The sequence below is a fragment of the Pungitius pungitius genome, chromosome 15, assembly GCF_949316345.1.
Source record: "Pungitius pungitius chromosome 15, fPunPun2.1, whole genome shotgun sequence".
Taxonomy (NCBI): Eukaryota; Metazoa; Chordata; class Actinopteri; order Perciformes; family Gasterosteidae; genus Pungitius; species Pungitius pungitius.
Window position 1 is genome coordinate 5,841,701 of NC_084914.1, and position 20,621 is coordinate 5,862,321.

Sequence of the window (20,621 nt, forward strand, 5' to 3'; positions counted from 1 at the left end):
GAAAGGTTAGGACCTTTCATTGGATTTCCTGTGGTGGTTCGTTAACAACAAAAACAGTGCCTTATTGAGATCAATAGCGTCTGTGGTTATTTAAGACCCAGGCCTTCAGTATTCTGCTGCGGGTCAACTATTGAAAAACAATAAGCTCTCTCAGCGTGATCCTTTATCTGTGATCATGTTTATGGAAAAGGGAAATGTCTGCAGAGAATTAGAAAGAAAGTTTTGTACCACAATGAGATACCAATCGATTCAGCAATGTGACAAGCCCTCACCAAAGAATTGCTGCCATTAAAGTATAAAATATATTTCATGCTAGGAACTAACATCTCTTCTTTCCGTATTACATGGTTCACCTCTTCAATATTGTTTGTTTTAACGCCACATAAGAACTTTAATGCTACAAATCAATTTATTTTAATTATATTTTTTTATATTATATTTTTCTTCTTTATGTTTGCAAGTTTAAAGGATCTCCGTCATGTCATATCAGTCAAATAGTCTCCTTGGTCTACACCTATTGACAGTACATACACTGCTGCTGCAAGGGTTTCTAACACCCTGTCTTTTGTTGGCATTAGTGACATCTCCTTTGCCACTATGGCTTCTGGGTAACGTGGCCCGGCTGGTTTCTCTCCGTGCTGTATTAACTGTCCGGGGGCAGCGGCTTAGTGCAGGAGGCCTGAGCAGCAAGTCTGCGGCCGGTCACATCTAATGATGTCCTGATCTCTGCAGCCTATAAGGTCAATCCAATATCAGGGTGGCACACACAAGCAAGCAACAAGGGAGGGGGCAGGGACGGAGACTTGAGCTGATAATGTGCATCCAAATGTAATTCGCCGGAATATAAAGCATGCAGGACAATCCTGTCTTCAGAGAGTCACGGAGGCTGGTGGTTGTGAGAAAGAAACTACACACACAGAATATATCTATTGCACACTGATAATCAATCGACGGTTTCTGCACTGAACACATAGAAAACCTTCAAGTTTGTTCTGTATATACACACCGTACAAAAATCGATGCAAACGCACACAAACACAGATACGCATGTACACGACGAGGTGGTGTGGAGCAGATGTTTAAATGGGTGACATATGGCCTGTGAGATTTGACAAAGCTCAACCTCTTGTTGATGGGCCTTTTGACACAAGATGTGGCTCGGAGATAAATTCAACGGCCAAAGACAGCTTCAGTTGAAGGATGAGTGCAGGAAATCCAACCAATCGGTTAAGTTGACAGATTTCTGGAGCTCAAATCATCAATGTTCTCTACTGACGCCATTTATTTTAAGTTCTTCCCCCCCCCCTTTAGAAACGTTAACGTTTGATAAGCGCCTTGTTTTCTGTAAATTCAAATGCTGCGTAAAAGCATTAATAAAATTAAAAGAATGAATTTAACGTGACAACTCTGGAAGGGTAATGTCAGATAATGACTTTGAGTAATTCTTAATTTGAATGATTCTGTACATGCATGAAGACGTGCAAAAGAACATTTGCAGAGGGATGCAGATAAAATTAACTCTCTCTTCTCTACAACCCCTACATATAATGAGGTTAATTCAACTGTATGAATGTATTTTTCTTACCAACATAATGCATTAGTAATAGAGTTTTACATTCAATTTCATTACTTAAATAAACTAATTAATTAATAAGTTTAACAATAATTCATTTAATAAGTTTTGTGGAATTTCTTTAAAAAGTTGATCCAAGTTTTTATGCAGGTTGGGTTGTTTTTTTATAGATTATGGAAACAGCTGCGCCGCATAAATTCTGACCGGGCTGCAGCCGGGTTTTATTTTTATAATCCTGTGACGACCCCTCCTTCCCTCTGGGCGTCTGTGTCCTGCTCGCTAGCTTATCTGCAGTTCAAGATGTTGATCGGTTGATCAGCATGGTTTGGGTCAAGCTCTTAGGCCTCACCACCTGTACACGGTCTTCCATTAATGTTGCAGTTATTGGGCCGGGCCTTAACATTTTCATACCAGTCGATGAAAACCCACCTAATTCGCACTGACAACTGAATGAAAACATGGCTACTGTCAAACATACAGGTATATAACATTATTGAATGACCCGTGTGCACTTCATTAGCTTGTGCTGAGTAACTTCCCACCGGACCCGAGGTGTTGCTGGATTAATCAGCCTGTCGTCCTGCTCGGCTTTACACCTCCTAAACCTGCCGCGTGACACCTGCAGACTCCGTCTCCGGCCCAAACCCCCCCCCCCCCCCCCCCCCCCCTCCATCGCACCATCCGGAGGCCCCTCCTCATTCACGGGGCGGCGCACCGGAGGAGAATTTGACAAATGGCAGCGCGGTGACGTCGCTCGTCTGTGATCCGGTGGTCAGGGAGTCGACCCAGAGACAGCAGGAGTGACGTTTGTTTGAGCTGAAGCACCATCATCTCAAAATACAAAATAAAATCTCAAGCTTTGAACAGGGCCAAAAAAAAAAGCGAGCTCTCTCCTCACACGTAACCGATGATGATATGTTTGTGGTGATGCACAGAAGCCGGTCCAAAAAAGGACGATATCAAGGTGGATCTCACTCAGCCTTTTAGAAGAGGGAATGTTCAAGTGTACAGCAAACACGGGGCACTGGGTGTTGATCCTTTCAGCGGCTGATATAAGCCCTGATGGAAGAGACAGCTGAGATGAGCCGTGGTGAGATATTGGGAGAGTCGGAGCTTTGGCAGAAACTCAATAGAGCTTTAATGACCTGCAGTCGGGGCCAGCAGTGGCTCACAACAGAGCCAGGCTTTTCATTCTTCTGACCTTCAGAGAAATGAAGGGCAGGAGAACTGCTCATCTGACCTGTGAGTGCATCGTCGTATCACACCGGAGGTTTCAAGAGTTGGGAACGTCTGAGACATGACAACAGGTAAAGGCGAATCGATATGGTGCATGTACAGGTTGGGGAATGTTTTAAGCCAAACGATTAATTTCTGTATATTAGGCCAAACTTGCTTGGTTGATGTAATCGAGCTGGCTGTTCTCATACACCATAAAAAGCACTAATGTTAAACTATATACCTCAATGGTATTTATGGTATTTATTCACTCACAACATTACACAAGTTGTGTAAATATAGTCTGGAGAGTAGTATAAAGAGGGACAAAAAAACATGTTTGTTTAGTCTCCAGTAAGGGTCAAAGTTAGGCCATGTTGTGAAAGACCATTCAGACTAAGTTCAAATTAAAATAAAAACATATGCATCTCGTGGTTGAGTAAACAACACAAACATCAGAGGGCGCAGATGCGGTGGCTGCAGCTTCTATCTGAGTCAAATGAAAGAAAAAAAAAAGTTCTCCCTGCGCCCGTGTTTTGATTTGCCACATGCCGAGCGCGCCGCCTGTTGGGACGCAGCCTTCGCCAAAGCGCTCTCTTTAAGCACTGCGCCACAGCCAGTCGGGGCGTTTGAAGTGCCACCCAGCCTTGATTGGGATTCACAGGGCGTCGGTGGACCAGGGGAAACACACTCCACATTAATTAACACCTGGCCTCATTATCTGTCCCACTGGGGGGAATTTAACACCACCTTGTTATCATGGGGTGTGCTGGTGGACTTTCATGTGTGTTGTATTTGTCTGCAAAAACGGAATCAAAGCCATGACTGTCGGCACATTTGTTGTTTCTGTGTATTTGTGAATCTGCATGTGAGCATACCTGCGTATTTTCCTCCCGTATTCGTCTGAGTGTGTGTGTGTGTGTGTGTGTGGCGGCATGCCTTCACGTGAGCGTGTTGTACGTGGGATCAGATTCCCGAGGTCAGGATTCAATAAACATCGCTTCAACCAGCGGATGTTTCATTTTCCTTGCTGCTCCTGTCTTGCCGTCTCTTTGCGGCGCTCCGTATTCCAGAACTGCCCGCTTGTGTGGTTAAAATAAAAAAGATATGTCTGCCATGTCAACATTCTTTAGAGAGAATACGTAACACGGTCAGACATGTGTGTAAAGTAAACACCTCGAATACATTTCGAATGCATCTCTATAGATCCTGCAGGGAGAGAGCATGGCACTAACAATGCAGGGTTTCGGGTGTCTCTCTCATTGGCTTTAGATGGGCTACAAATATTTGTTTTTTCAATCATTCACAAGATTCATGTGTACGACGTATTAAGGGTAACGCTTTTGACTTGATCATGCTGCAGGTTCATGTTGTTTAAAATAATGGCCGGCATGATGGGAAAAGCCTGGCCGAAATCTGGTAGAAATCTGGTAGAAAAAGCCTTAACATTTTCTGTGTAATTGTAATAGTCATAGTTAGATAATAGAGCATTAGTCTAATTTTGTGCAATGAAGGTTTAATTGGTGAATACTAATAGTAAAAGTAATTGATATACTTATAAAGTGCTTTACAAGACAGATGAATGAAGGAATACAATGCAAGATACAAATAAAACCAACATGAATAAATCACAATAAGGTCTGCACTCTGCAGGTATCCAAACAGAAAGTTCTTTGAGGAAAACTTTTTTGGAAACTGTTTGCTTTGACCACAGCTTTGTGGGAGCAGCTTGCGTTTGTTCTGCACCAATTCAGTTGATGTTTCAGTTCATCTGCTTCTTGGTAAAGTTTCCTGCGATACCTTTTGTTCTTATTCTCCGTTTTCTTCTAGTTTTTGGTTGACATAAATCATGAAACGCCTTTCCTCGAGTTCCCCTCGACACTAAAATGCATCGTAATGCGACACGGAAGATTAAATCCGCAGTTAGGTTCGGTTTCAGCTCAGTGAGTCTTCACCATGTTTTGTTAGTTGACGATCAAACTAGTTCGCCCTCTCATCTCGTCATTCCATGTGCACAGAGTATAGAAAACGATCAACAGGGCGCTAACTTGTTGCCATCGCTACCAGTATTAGCTGCTCTGTTTAAAATAATGTTGTCAAAACCTTGTTTTTGTTGAGTACAGCACACCTAATACTTGACATAATGGTTGAATGATACGTATGTACTTATACACAGATAGCTTTTATATCATAGGTGTTTGAAGTCCTAATTTGCATCTTAATACGACGTGGAAGATTTGGTTTCAGCTCAGACCCAAATTTCTTGATTCTTCTTTTTCATTCTTAAAACCATAAAAAAAATCAAAGTCTAATCCATTTTCCATCCATTTAACAACTCCTTCCTAACAACTATGATAAACTATTCTAAAATCATTAAATTATTGAATTTGATTTGCTTGTTTGATGAAAGCAGCTTTAAAACACATCAGTGGCCGCTGAAGGACTCTAAGTGCTATCTCTGTGAGAAGAAAATCTGAGGACACATTTTTCACAATGAGATTCAGGGGTCATCGCAGAGAAATTGATAGAAACTGGGATGAAATTGAGAGAGCAAAAGAAAGAACAAGAGACAGCGAGAGAGAAATTGCGGCATTGTTCACAAGTGCGTTAGCTCCTAGTGTATCAACTCGTACTCCCATCTTTTCAATCTGCATAGTTATTAGAGGCTTTTATTAATTTCAAATGCCAGCGTGAGGAATAAAGCATTACTGAAATGTCGCCCTTTCACTGAGCATGATAAAACCCCACCAGTCACTTTTGGAAACGGGGCATTCATCCCATCTGCCATTTCATCGCTGCCTCTCACCTTCTCTCTAACTACTGCAGTCTCTTTAACTCTTTCCCAGGGATCGATGCTGCTTGACAACATGATGACTGGGTTACCTAAGGGCAGGCGGGTCACAACAGTACCCTGTCATCTTGGCATTATTTCTCTCTTTCAAATCTCGCCCTCATTATTTGTCAAATTAAAAATAAATATAAGAGGAATACAACAACAAAAAAGACATAGATACATACAATACAATTCTGCCTGGAGCTTTCCATAAGAACACAACCACCCTTCTGACTTCAAGGGGAATTCTAGAGGGAAAAGAGTAAAGTCGATGCGCTGCACATATCACAGTATCACCTTTGTGATACTAATTCAACAGTTTTCTTTCCAGGCTAAAGATGAGATCAATCTCATTCCTGGGCTTTTAGATAAAGAGCAGCAGCTGGGATGTGTTTAGCCTAGCTTAGCATGAACCCTGGAAACAGTGGGAAGGAGATCACTTGGCTCTGACATCCATCCATCCAGAATGTCTTTCATCAACCTTTCCAAGAAATCAAAATGAGTTCCAGTGGTTCAGCCTTCATTGTCTGATATGAATTAGTACTGTATCCACAACAACATGGCATTCTTCCCCATGGTTTATATTCAAGAAGAGGTTCTGGTGTTTTTCACGTTAAATGAATGAGGCCTTTTTAAAAAAGGCCGTCTTTGTAACACAGCTGCGTCCCGACTAACACAGACTTTTGAGGTTGAACCATTCAAAGCATTCCTCTCCCAGGAGAGAACTGCTTGATGGCTTGACACTTCTCGGTGTTGTAAAAATTATAGACCGTATCTGGTGCAAGGGGAAGTCCTTTACATGCACTTTCCTGCTAAAAATGGACGGTCGGGTGAGCAAAGTTGAGTTGTTTTGAGCAGCAACAGAGGGCCAGCCTGCTCAATAGCTCTGGAGTAATTCAATGACTGTATATTTCACAAGAATCCCATCCAGGCATAAAGGAATGCTGACTCAAAGTCGTCAAGTCAATGGTGAAGCAATTTCTTTTTTCAGGATGGACAGTCTTGATGCATACTCATTTACTGAAAAGGTAGCGCGGCTGAGATGGACACTGCAAAATGGGAGGGACAGGAAGTTCTCATGACCTGGGGAGTCAATCTGTCAATCAGGGGTCACCACGTCAACTAGGGAAGTCCTACTACTGAACTACTGTCTTGCTGTTATTGGGACACGCGTATCAAAGGTATCAAATAGTAGTTAGTTGGGGCCTACTGAGGTGTAAGACAAACGTGCTGGTTTATTTCAGCCTTGGCGGGGGCACGTGGGGAAGAGGCATTGGCACGTGAGTCTACGGGCAAATGAGTTAAATGTGCTTGGACCACCGGAGGAAAGTAAGCTGAGTCATAATGTGAAGTAAGAGATCTTTTGAAACATTTCCAAATAGCCTCTAATCTCCTGTAGTTTCGGTCCCGGAGGGACGAAATGCTAATGAAATTTGACTTTTGTCACCCTATTGGAATATTCAAACCTAAAGGGAAGAAAAAAGATTTAATATCTGGAGTTGAAGTTTGTTGATCTGGAATAGTAAACGAGCTGAGAAGTAGGGATGCAGTTGAAAATGTCAAAATCACATAAAAACGTTTGTATGTGATATGTGTTTATGTAACACGTTTCACTGCATCATATCAAACACGGTGGGCAAACACGACATCAAAGTCCACAAAGATTTGACTGTCGGCCACACGGCTCGGTTTAATCATACATTAATCAAAGTGGAAAATTAACCAAACGAATTGGCTTCACACAATAGTAAATGTTTTTTTTTCTCATTAAATTATTTTTAATAGGAAAGTTAATGTACTGTATATGTATGTCAGAGTCAATTTGTGTTAGTAAGAGACTTATTATAATAATTATAATTAACTTATTATAAGTTCGGTTGACATCCAGAAAGGGAAACCAGCTGTGCTACAGAAGTAATTATATTCTTACTCACACCTGCAGAAAATATTTCACTCTGTTTTTTCAAGAATGATGTCTTTCACTTTCATATAGCGTTTTGTTCAGTGGTTAAGCTATTCAGAAAGCCTCTGCGTAGTCGGACCACAAAGCCCATTGCTTCTTTTTGTATCGCATAATTCATCTACGTTTGCATTCACAACCCTCTAAGAATTAATATGCCGCGGATCCCAGAGAAGAATGCCGTATCTCCCTCCGCTAGGTGCCCGTCTCACACGAAGCATCCAACCCCCCCCCCCACCTGCTAAAACAAGGCCTGGATATTAAGCATCATCAGCTGACTAAAAGACAAGGCACGGGGAAATTAAAAAAGCCAGGAGACGAAAGAGGTGGCAGTCGAGTGAAAGAATAAATGCCGCCCCCCCCCCCCCCCCCCCCTCTCCACCCCCCCGCATCCTGGTGTCATGGGACATGTTGCATGTCATCTGGGTGTCTTGGTACGCAGTGGTGCGGCGATGATGTGCGGGGCCGGGCCCGTTCGGGAACACAGCCAAGGGCACAGGGTTGACAGGAAGCTGAGCGCTCCAACTGTTTCCTGTCCCGTAACAAGTGAGAGGAAGGAGGGTATGCGGATCAAAGGGGAGAGTTCTGGTTTGACCTCTGAACTGCTCGGCCGTTTAGAGAACCAGAGATGCACAGGGCGAGTTTCGGAATTCTGTGTGAGACGTGTATATGCTGTGAAACGCCCTTTAAAATGTTCATAACAGAGTAGAAGGATATTGTGCACTCAACTGGGTTCTGCTAATGTGACATCATTTTGCGGTCTCAATAATAACTGCAAAATACAATATGGAATGCATTTACATTTTCAGTATATAACCTAAAGCCGACCTTTCCCTAACCATACACATGTCTTGTTGGCTTAAATTTGGGATGGAGCCGAGGAGATTAATCAACGTGATAATCTATCGTCTTTCCCGGGGTTTTAGTAATACACAATTAAAGGTGTCTAAATTGATAACCACAAATCACTCAAAAAATGAACGTATGAAGCCATATATTTTTTTTCTTCATATAAACCATTTAGCTATTGAAATACCAGAAAACCGTAAGTGGCTAGTAGTATACAACCCTCTCACCGGATGAAACAAACGGCTACTTTCCTTTCTCTTGTCTATAATCAATTCCCGTCACTTCTTGCTGGTCGTGTGAGACGCAGATTAAAAGTTCACAATGACCCGTCATTGCCAGCGGAGATGAGTCGGCTGCATTGACTGTCAATAACGCGGCGGCCTCCCGGCGGCTTAGCGGGGAGCTCTCGTCTCGTCTTCCTTCCTAAGCCTCAGAAAGGGGGGGTTGGGGGTGGGGGGAGGTGGGGACCGTGTGGTGAACTGGCAAAGCCCGCAAACTCCTTTCATCCATTCAGAGAGAACTGAGCAAAGTTCAGAGGACTTACAAGAATCCGCTTCCTCGGAGTCGCCGGAAACAAGCGCCATTAGCCGAATCGGTCACACAACGCGGACGCGGATGGGAGCGGCTCGGTGTGCGGATACCGGGGGGGGGGGAGCCACGCGGGCCGATGGCGCCTAACTCGGGACTAAGAACGACAGGGGGGGTGGGGGGGTTCGTTTAGAGCTGCTGCCTGATCGGCGTGGGAGAACAGAGGCCCTCTGAAACGTGGATTTTCTTTTCTTGCCATGTTTTTAAACCACCGGGTGAGAAAAGTTCTGTAACGAGCGGAGACTCAGACAAAACAGTGTATTTACCCAGGCAGATTCAGATTGTGAAAACTTCCAAGATCCTGCGGCAGCCATCTGCCAAACGCTTATTTACATTTTGTTGGATAAACACGCTTGTGCCCATTACTTGGCAACCACGAAGGATTTGGTTTAACTCTGATTTGCATGGAAAATTAAACCTCCTCTCTCAAAGAAGACGATGTAATGGCCTGCTACTCGTGTGTATTGCTGTCAAATTAAGCAGTCAACTTGATTTGCATTTTAAAAAAGGGATGAGAGCTTAAATGAAATACACTCATAGTCTGTTAACCATAGAACACATATTATGGGAGGATTCATATGCAGACGACGGTCAAGAGTTCCTCACGTTACCTGCTATTGTTCATTAAGGTGCAAGCAGTGCGATGGTGTATTAATTACTAATTGGATCGATCCAATTAAAATGCTGAATATGACAGAAAAATGGAAATTAATCCAGCATTGAATTACAGCACATCTTTGAGCCTGCACACAGCAAAGGGAGACGAAAACAGCCCCAATATTAGAATGAATTAATGAAATGATCAACTCGTTGCCCTTTTCATCAGCAAAAGACTGTCAGGTTACAATCAGCAGAGCTCACTTTCAACACAAAACCTTGATCCTTTAGCGACAAAAATGGGAAGTACAAGAGAGAGCAGGGACGGGGAACGAGGCGTCAGGGACTCTTTGACCATCCACTACGGGGGGAAACCAACTCCTGGGGAAGGTGATTAGGTTATGCCGCAGGCGACTTGGTGATTGACTGAGAGAGCTCATCTGCATGCCGCTCTCATCTCCCACGAACTCTCGGGAAGCCCCGGTGGATAAGGTCACCAGTGTCATTCTGCCTTTGTGCCAGCCGAGACAAGCGGGCGCGGGAGGAGCTCGTGTATTTGATAATTTGGACAACGGTGACCTCGGATGCGTGTCAAAGGTGGTCCTGGCATCCCGACAGTCGGATGCGCACAGACATCAGGACAGCCATGTGACTGGTTGAATGATATGATGTTTGTGTGTAGAGGGTGCAGCTATTTAGGGATCCGCGGTTGCTCTGACGGATTGAAATTGAAGCAGCAGGGGGCAGGACTCAGCTAAGGGGCGTAGCGTTTCTGTGAGCTAAATGTCACGACGAGCTTTAAATGCTAACATTTAACAGATCGTGTTTACCATGTGCGCCATCATAACCGCACAATGGCGTTCCCGTCCTTGGGATCGTGGGGTGAAGCGTTCCCTCCCATGGCCACCCGCATGCGTTCATACGGACGTATGCACACCCTTCTGAGTGGTTTGGAGGTCGGCTTCAATGTGCTCTCCTTGTTGTTCCACTCTAGTGCTGCAATAGCGTAACAAAATCTACTGATTCCACTGAACCACCCGGTTATTTAAATGTAGTCACTAACCACTCAGTGTCAATACAAGCAATGGTTAAGCAAGCTTTACTTGATTGAGAAGCCCATAAATAAATATACATTCACTCGTTGTAGCTTTATTAATACATCTATAAATAAATTACTTTAAAACATATCCTGAAAAGTAAATATAAAAATGAGTCAGTATGATCGCTTCGATATAGGGGTTCACACAACGTCACTACTGATGCTGGGCTCCTTTTTCATCCCACAGTGGCATTAAATGTCCCAATGCCATCTGGAGCTGCGAGGATAAAAACTCCCCTTTTAAAGATGCCTGTTTTAATTGGTAAATATTTACTCCAGGAGCTCTCTGCGGGCACACACACACACACACACACACACAGCTTTATACGAAGCACTTTAAAGCTTATGGGCTCTTGCTTTTACTTTGAGTCTGATACTAAACAAATGCAACCTGGGGTTGAACCGTTGATAACGGCCGATTGAACAATAACGCTGAACACTGAGGGGGCCGTGTAGGGCATAGTAACTGTATCAGTACAATTACTGACTGTTTAGTCACTGTTAATGCTGATCACCTCCCTAGTTTATGTGTGTGTGTGTGTGTGTGTTTGTGTGCTTTGGACTGGTTTGCAAAAGCCAACATTACATTATTATCAAAACAGAATGCTGAATATTTATTTAAGCAATAAGGTACGAGAGGCAGTACTTTATCCGTCCAATAATGGTACAGTTTGAGGGTGCGCAACCCTCGAACTGTTACATTATTGAAGATAAACTACTGCCTCAAGTACCTTATTGCTTTTATAATACGGTTACCCGCGACATTAGAAATAGTGAATAGTAAATAGCTGCCTTTCAGCACAAAATAGTTGTAGTCACAAAACATTGTGTATCGCATTTCAGAAGTCTGGAGAACAATAGTCCCTGTACGTGCATGCAAACAGCATTGGGTCTCCCTGCAAGATGTCACACCATCGCATTCATTCACATCGATGATGACGTCCACCTTAATTGTCTGGTTGCAAAAGTTCGCATTGCCGAAATCGGTCATTTGCGAAGTTTTGGTCTTAAACATTGAAAAATACAACAATATTTAAAATAAGTGCACAAAGTATTTTCGGGTTGAATATAGTTTTGACTCAGTTTTATCATTTTTTCATTCTTCACTTATTCACGTATTTATATTTTGATATTCACTGTATTATATTTTTCGGTTGCAGATTTTTTTATTGTCAGATTCAAAACTTATATTGTGTGCACAAATCGTGGCTCCATCATATACTGTATATACAAACACACACACACACACACACAAGACAACATGTGTGACATTATATAGAGATGGACCTCAGTACAATTGGAAATATTGTTCAAAATAATGTCAGTTACCACACGGAAATGTTATTTTTATTTATTACCTGTTGCGTAGTTGTACTGCGTATGTGTATATGTAATTATATATGCGTGTATCTTTACTCCTGCTTCTCCAAGTCGTGCGCCTGTATTGACTAGTGACTGTGCTGCTGCATGTTAGCACTTGTGCCCTAATGCACGAGACCAGACGTGCAAACGGTCCTGTGCTGCACTGGCGGCACGTTGCCCTGCATGCATTGCTCTCCCTCTCTCTCCCTGACCCAGTATGCTGTGTGATCCTGCCTACGATCTCATTCGTCTCCATCGCGGGGACAGGCGAGGTTACGACTCACCAAAGCGCAGTACGTTTCAGGCGGATCTCCACACGTGATATTTGGGGGGTCGAGGGCCACTCTCAGGTACTTTGTCATGTCGGTGGCTTCAGGCTGACAGGCCATGTAGTCCCACGCCAGGCCCTCCTCTGTATAGATCTGGGACTTGCACACGTCATAGTGTCCCCAGGCTGCCGGGTAATGTTGCATGGCATGTGACACACTGGTGCACACAGCTTGCAGACTGAACAATACGGGCCAAAGCATCGCTGATGTCGTTCTGTGTGGTTTTCTGTGGAAACTTCTTTTTTTTCCTTCCGTTTACAGCTTCACTGCTTTGTCCACAAAAGGCTTTACAGCTTAAATAATTTTCTAATTCAACTGCAGCTTTGAGAGGTGCCGCAGCGCATTCGGGAACCGGGGCAGCATGTTGCTACTTTTGCGCGAGCGGCTTCAGGCAACGATTAGCCACCGTTCAGTTGTTGTGTATTTGATTGCTGCCACTTGGCCCCGGCTGATGAGCTGTGTCAACCAGGGAGTTGACTTCACACGTGTTGAGCGTTGATGAAAGGGTCAACCAACGGTCAGATGGGATGCGCAGAGAGGAGTGACACTCCTCATAAGTCAGTGGCTGTCAGACGTCTGAGCTTGATCTCCTCCCAAACGTGGTTATTCCAGCATCCTAAAAGAAATGGGGAAAAAAAAGGTTTGGTTTGGTGTACACAACTGCAAAAACAAAACGTTTAAAACAATGTTATTTACAAACACTGTTAATATTAAGGTGGATAAGCAGTGCGTCTCACACATTAATACATTATGTATCCACAAAGATTCCACTGTTCATATGGATCCCTAAAAAGTAACCTGGCCAAAACCACTGTATGGAACTCAAATTGAGCTAGTTCAGCAAAGCCTAATCTCCATTTGATTTTCATACAAAAAAGACTTATTTCAGGATTTAAGTTATTACATTTTCCAAATATCTTGCTCTTTCAGCCAATTGTAAAGCTCTGCTTGTCTATTTGAGGGAGTGTACGTTTCTCCGAGCCATCACAAGCCATCAGTCAAATGGCCTTAATCATCAGGTAATATAGTCTGGCTGCAGTCAGTGGAGACCTGGACGATCTTCACGTCTCATGTATAACGTGTGTGTGGCAGTGGAGGAAAAACATTGAGCAGTAATATTCAGCCACCTGCAATAGAGTAACACTTTGTTTGCTCTTGTGAAAAGAAGTCTATGTTGTCGTAAGTGAACATTTTAATTGAACTTATTCCCACTAAAGGGAACATTTTCTACAAGCACGTAGAGTTATCCCCTCTAAATGGCCAGTACACGTCACATCAAATATGTAACGCAGATTTCAGACTTCAGAAAATGCCTGGCATCACGAGCTGGTACAGGCAGTGGATCTACTAACTTTCCAGTGAACAGCTTTACCCTGCAGGCTGAATCTGTGACCAACACTCACTGTTAGAATGAAAAGCCGAGATAATATGTGGTTTGAAGCATGGGGAGAGTCTTTCTTGTTCAAAGCACAAGTGCTACCGTTGCATCTGTGTCATGAGATTGCAGTTTTTATCATCAGCCAAATCAAATAAATTAACAAAAGGAGATGAAGTTGTATTGGTTGAAAAGAGAAAGATTCATATCCCATTTGGGAAATAGAAATTCCTCATAATGAGTTGCTTCGGCTCACACATGCAGGTTGGTTTCTGTTATCCCTGCTGGCATATGGAGGCATTAGAATTTTAACCTGGCCATCTTGTCCTGGACTGAACATTTTGATACATTCCAACTGTGATTCACCAGGAACCAGGAAAGCGGCTCGATCCGCACTGCCATTCAGGCTATAGGCACGTGCTTCAAAGTGATTCTAGTCAGGTGGTACGCATCAGCCTTCGTTTGACAGACCTCTGGTGGGACTGAGAGAAAGGAAGTGGCAGAAAATAAATCACACACTTTAAATGTGCTAATGTCAAATCAACAAGACAAAGCAAAGGCCAATTACAAATTAGATAGCACGCCGTGAGGCCTGAGTGTTGAATATGCAAATACTTTAGAGTGGATGGATATGTGTAGCAAAATGTATAACTTTAAATGTCAGTTCTGGATCAGATATGTATCATGGGATGAACCCTTCCCTCCCATATGCGCTCACAAAGACCTAAACATTCTTCTTAATGATTTGGATGTTGGCTTCCATTATAAAGAGAGTTTAATTAGCTGCCAGCTGCTGTGTTGTAAAGCTCCTTTATCCTATTTGTATTTAATAGGTAACAAAATTGAGCTGACCAAAGGAATATTGGTTTGCAACGCCAAATCTTTAGTTAAAATGAAATATACAGCCACATTAAAATATTTTACCTTTGCTTAGTTACCCTACGCCAGCATCTTTACCTCATACCCAGTTGCACTCGCAATGCAAGGAGAAGCACAGGAATGTTGTAATTTCACTGAGAAAAATATGAAGTCAGATTCTATATTAAATGTCATCAATATTTGAGCAGCTCTCCATATGCAGGGAAAGAACAGGGCCTGGAGCTTAGAGTGACCACCTCACCCTCTTCTCTCCCTCCCTCCCTCTCTCCCTCTCTATTTTCCTTCACTTGTTTTCAAAGCCTCTGAAACACCCCCTTGTGTCCGCTTGCATTCCATCCCCTGGGCAGCTCAAGCATGGCAGAGTGTTTTAAAAGTCAGCAGGCAGCAGTGCCCCGTGGCTTATATTGGCTAAAATCTCCCAGCCAGTCTCTTCAAAACCATGGCACATGTATTCCATTCATTTTATAGTAATCTTGCTAAAGTGTGGCTACGCTGAGTGTGCTTAGTTTCTGGTCGCCTCTTAGCTCACATACAGGGCAAAGTGAAGGGGAACCATCCATGGTGCTGAAATATGGGACAAAAAACCTCTCCTATGCATCCCATTGGAAGCCCTGTGACTATGATGATTTATGACCGTTTTATTGATTTTTAAAATATTAAGACACCAAAAAAGCATGCGGCGGCCTAAACAAATTCTCCATCTGTGGATTATTATGCAACAGTTGCTATTCGGTTCCTGTATCAAGCACCGGGTCAGAATTTTGGATGTGCACAGATACAGTTGCGCCTCGTTGTGTTTCTTGATTCCGCTGACTTACAACCCGTAGCTTCTGATCCACAGCCAGTGTGAGCAGACTTCTGCTTTGTGACTGGCTGATGAGTGCAAACAATGAAATGGGTTAACGCTTCCAACGTTCTCTGTGCCAAGAACAAACCCTTCATATGAGTCCCAGGCGCATTGACTGGCAGGCAGAAGCATGTCTGTACTGGCAGGTATTTGTCTTCCTATTGTCTTTCACTGCTTCATTCTCTCTCTATATATCTCTCATTCGGCCTCTGAGTCCATCTTTCTTTCATCAAACCCTCTTCCTTTCTTTGTCTCTCAACGGCATCCTCGCTGCGCTAAATCCGTTCAAGCATAACACGTTACAGTTAACGACAAGAGGGACCTTGAGCACACCTTTCATTTTACAACAAGAGCTGATTGGGGTTTCCATGCAAAGGTCTTTCTCCCTGGGTAGATATGTGGTTGACGTGGAGACAATGTGAGGGTCACCTCGGTGTGGAGTGCAGCCAGAGAGCCGGCCCGCCTGCACCGCACATGAAATCTGATGCAACGCATTATTCAAAGTTCTACTCCAGAACCACTAACATGCTAAAACGCTGTTGCATGTCGCGAACATTTTAAAATCCAGGACATGTAGCATTCATGCAACAGGACAGGGGCCAGGGGAAAAGTCCAATCATTTTAGATGTTTTCAGGTCATATACGCATTTTAAATTCAGATGCAAAGGAAGCAACTACAACTTATAGACTTAATAGAAGCTGTGTTCACTTGATGCTCCGTCAGATTTTGCACAGAGGCACGCCTAAATCTGACTTTACTGACCTGCTGCTCAACAGGTTAAAGTCATATTATTCTACTTGAGATGCAACTGCCGATAAAGGGGATCATTTTGGAATAACAAAAGCTTCAGATTAAGGGGAAATATGAAAATCCAGATCTAAAAGCTCCCACATCTTGCAAAACAAAGAAAAACATCTCAATATAAGAACACGTTTTAAAGACGAAAGTGGTGAAGCACTTTGGATTGGATCATGAGCCACTCCTGTCTTATTCAGTTAACCCACTTAAAACCTGATGATGGTCAACGATCCACCGGCCCACTGTAATAACCCCGTAATGCATTTGGCCGCGAGTGTCAACACAAAACGATATGCAACCTGAATGCTCAAAACACAACAATACTCACATATAAACGCGCTCCTGGGACCAGCTGCTCATGCAACAAGTTACGTATGTTGTCGCAGGGGAATTTTCATGCTCCTTTAACCGATTCTTCTCTCTTTAATTTCTATTAACTTTTGTACCAGATGGATCAATACGAGAATATGTGCGCAGAAAGCGCGCCTTCGCACAGCACAACGACGTATCTTTCCTTTAACTTCTCTTTCTACTGCCGTGTACTACTAACGCAACCTTACCTTTCAAGTAAAGTCGACTTGCTCAGTGAGACATTTTCTTTCCGCGCTTAATACCACCTCTTACGACCGACCGGGGACGAGCTGGTGGGCTTTACGCAGCGCCGCGCTTGGTGCAGCGTTCATCGGAATGGCGCACGGGAAATACTTCAAGTTGCCGTTAAGGTGATTCAAGGTTGCAAATTCACTCAAGTCCATCAGCGCGGATTAAAACATCCCGTCAGTGAGCAGCTCTTTGCGTTGTTTGGAGAGAATTCCTAGCCCAGCCGACTTGTGGACGGAGGAAGGAGGGGACAGATAAGCAAATCTTAAATGGAGCCACTATGTCCAGTTATACCTCCGCTCCGCCGGGTCCTAAAGATAATACCGAATCCCAACTTCAGAACATGTTTTACGGCGTTGTTAAATTTGAGCATCTGCACAAAACGATCTAACCTTCCGTGGAGTAATGCAATGTAACAGGAGAATTATCCTGCAGATCTAGTTTTCTACTGTGTTGGATATTGTGTTTCAACTGAAACTCGTTGGAACAATTTAACAAAGCAAGTTTTTTTTTTTTTATTATCTCGCCGTGATGCTTTCTAAAATCCGCCCAAATTGAGTTTCTCCCTCGTGCTTCAATAAAGAAAATAGTTAAGTTATAGGTTTGTAAAAAGTTTCCCCATAAGTACTTAGCGAGGGTCTGCATCGCTTTTTACGGCATTGTCCAATGCAAGCCTATGCGGAATGCACAACAATGGTCGACTACAGCATACAAGAATACGTATGAGAAACCTTCACTCGGGTTAAAGTAACGTTATATCAAATGTACGCATGTTTGTATCGCAGTTTAGGAGCCCCTTACGCGAGGGTGGATGCACGCGGAGTGTAAATCGAGTGAAACTTAAAGACGGAAGTCCTCGGGCGCAAATCCGAACTATATCATAAAAAGAATTCAGCTTAAATTGAAATGATTGTATCCCCGAGGAAATATATATATAAATAACAACATGATGTGGTTGTTACTCTAAATAACCAACCCGAGGTCAATTTTCACTTCGACACCGCTTCAAGACTCGACGCTTTCAGAGAGAGAGAGAAAAAAAGAATCTTACCTTCCATTCTAAGGATAGAATTGAAGCTGCGTTTGCCAAAGCCGGAAACAGAAATTTGAAAAAATTCCTCCTGCCGGAGTTGTCGGTGTAATTATTCGGCCGAGCTGAACGAATAAATACAGTTAGGTGCGTCTACCCGGGCTCCCCTGGCGAAGAGTCACAGATGTCACCCTCTCCACTACAGGGTGCCAAGCAGCACGGCAAACAGCCGCGGCGACAGGTCGCTCTGTACACGCATTTTAATTGTGGCGTAATGCCTACTGGTGGAGATTGCACGATAAGAACAACCGCGCCCCTCTGAAGGTCACCACAGTAATTGAGCGGACCAATGTCGGCACAATATAGGCGCAAAACTACCGCAGGTGTTTTGCATAGGTACTACAGCCCTGTGTAAAATGTTTAAAGTCAGAAGAAAATGGGGAATATTGTCATTTAGTCGTTGGTAAAAAAAGAAAAAAAAGAAATGCAGAGGTGGTCGTCTGAAAGTAATTTTTCTTTTTTTTTTTTACATTCGACGGTTTTCACTGTGTGAGCTAACACTTGCATGCAGATTCAGTACCATGGACAGCTCCAGCGCCCAGTAGACCTTCATCCTTTTCTGGAGTGGAATCTTCATACAAATTGAACGTATTACTATTTGAAATCATGCTCCGGAGCTGTTTATCGTTAATTAAGTAATTTCATTTTCAGTAAAAACTATTTTTTTAAGGACCATCTAATTTTCAATGGGTCTATTTGACCTTCGTTTTTTTTCCTTTTATCTTTACATTTAGGGAATCAGAACATACAGTTTACACTGCCAACTCTCTATTTTTACAGCTCTTTATCCCTCTTTCTTAAGAATATATTCTCAGTAGCTATGTGTTCAAAATGCACCAAATAGAAGCACAGCCTTATTGATTTCTGACAAATTAATATGCAATGAAAGAGCTGTAATCCCATTAAAAACTGACACAGCCATTTCTGTTCTGATAAAAGCAGGTTTTGGTCAGGACCGGAGGTGAATGACAACAAGTCTCTCATCCCCACTGAGGTAAAGTGGCTCACATTGAATCAGAGGGTTCATCCTTTGCTTGGAGCGACTGCTGCTCTTGACATTTCCATTAAATCATCTCCTCCTGAAAATACTACTGCTGCCCCGACAGTGACACACTTGGTGCTCAGGCATTTTGATTATGAGCAGTAAAGGTAAACCGATTGATGGGTGGGTGGATAGCCAAATTCTCCTTTAGTGGTCATTACTGACATGCTTGCATATAGTTTAGTGTATTAGTATGCTATAAGATTGGTGAATTAGTCCTAAACAGCTGCTATAGAATATACACCAGGCGCTGATGAGAGTGTCCTTAGTTTTGCTGTCGCTTGATCCTAAAGAATGAGACCAAGGAAGAATTCGACCTGTGAATGGCATCAACGTGATTACAATTGCTTCTATACCATTTTTTATTGCAATCCTTCCAAAAGTTTATGAATCATTTCACTCCAAACCAGATTGCACAAATCTCCCGCTATAGGAAATGTGAGGGGACCACCAAAGTCAAGCGGAATCATCCTCTGGAGACCATAAATGCCTGATGAAATGCTCACGCAATCAATATAATATTACTGTTGTGTTATTTCTGTTCAGACCAAAGTGGCGACCTGACTGACTGCTTTTGCCTTCCCCTACGCTGCTGTCTTGCCTAAAAAGAAATCTCCAGAGGCCCAATGTTAAAAGAGCAATCCCCATGAGAGGTTCAAGGACTCACAATGGCATTGTGAGTCAAGGCCTCTGCTGTCCCTTGTTCAATTGCAGAGCAACAACCATTAGACTCCGGTTCCTTGAATTTGAATGTTTGCAAACTACAGTGTCTTGGTAACATGGGATGGCTCTCCTCACTACCCCCCCCCCCCCCCCCCCTCCCTCTGCCTCCCCCCACGGGTCAAAGGTCATCCGAATGAATGCACAAAGCCTGCTTGAAACCACATCAGAGTGTCAGGAATTCCTCCTTAGCGGACGCCATGTTTTCTCTTTTTTTTCAGCAGCGCGTCGCGGCGCACAATGAGGACCCAGAGGGATGCTGCCCTCTCGCCCTCTGCGCGTCCTCTCCCTCGGTGCCACCGAGAGCTCGCGCTGACCGAGATGGAGGGTTTGCCGTTTGATTCAGCTCTCGGGGGTATATTGATAGTTTCAAAGTGGAGTCCACCTGCCACTGCTTTAATCATCCGTGACCCCGGCTGTGTGTTGAAGGGCCACATAGGGGGGGCGGGATCAGACGTCCCCTTCACGCACTTGTGTGTGTGTGTGTGTGTGCAGTCGAGAGGAAGAGAAGGAAGGACAGCTACAGAGAGAGGACGAAGAGACTTAAAGAAGGAGATGGGGGAGAGGGAGAATGAGACACTTTTTAACCCCTGTCGGCATCACGTGTCAGAATTTCTCCACGCGCTGAAAGTTAAAATAACACTTTTTTAATTCAGCTTCACTATCATAACAGCTTCAGGCTTTTCTTTTTTTATTCTCTCATGTAGCATTTCTGTGTGGCATGTATTATATTATTAGCGTATTCAATCAGATTTTTCTCCAGAGGTGGAGCAGAGTGAATCAGCATGCAGGCAAAACTTATAAAAGCCAAAATCATTCATATTATTTGAAAGCTTTTCTTACAGCCAAGGTTATAATCATGGC

The 20,621-nt window shown here is 43.3% G+C and overlaps 1 protein-coding gene across 4 annotated transcripts in view; it reads right to left on the minus strand.

The window, feature by feature from the left end:
• LOC119209710 (netrin-G1-like) overlaps nt 1–18,271 on the minus strand; it is a 43,219-nt gene extending 24,948 nt beyond the window's left edge. For 2 of the 4 annotated variants that reach the window (XM_037459212.2, XM_037459209.2), the window contains exons 1-2: nt 16,866–17,194; nt 12,361–13,021 (exon numbers count right to left, since the gene is read on the minus strand). In XM_037459212.2, coding sequence (XP_037315109.2) covers nt 12,361–12,606 — 246 coding nt within the window. In that variant the 5' untranslated portion in view covers nt 12,607–13,021; nt 16,866–17,194. The other 2 variants (XM_037459210.2, XM_037459211.2) reach the window with 2 other exon arrangements.
• Between the last annotated feature and the right edge of the window lie 2,350 nt (nt 18,272–20,621).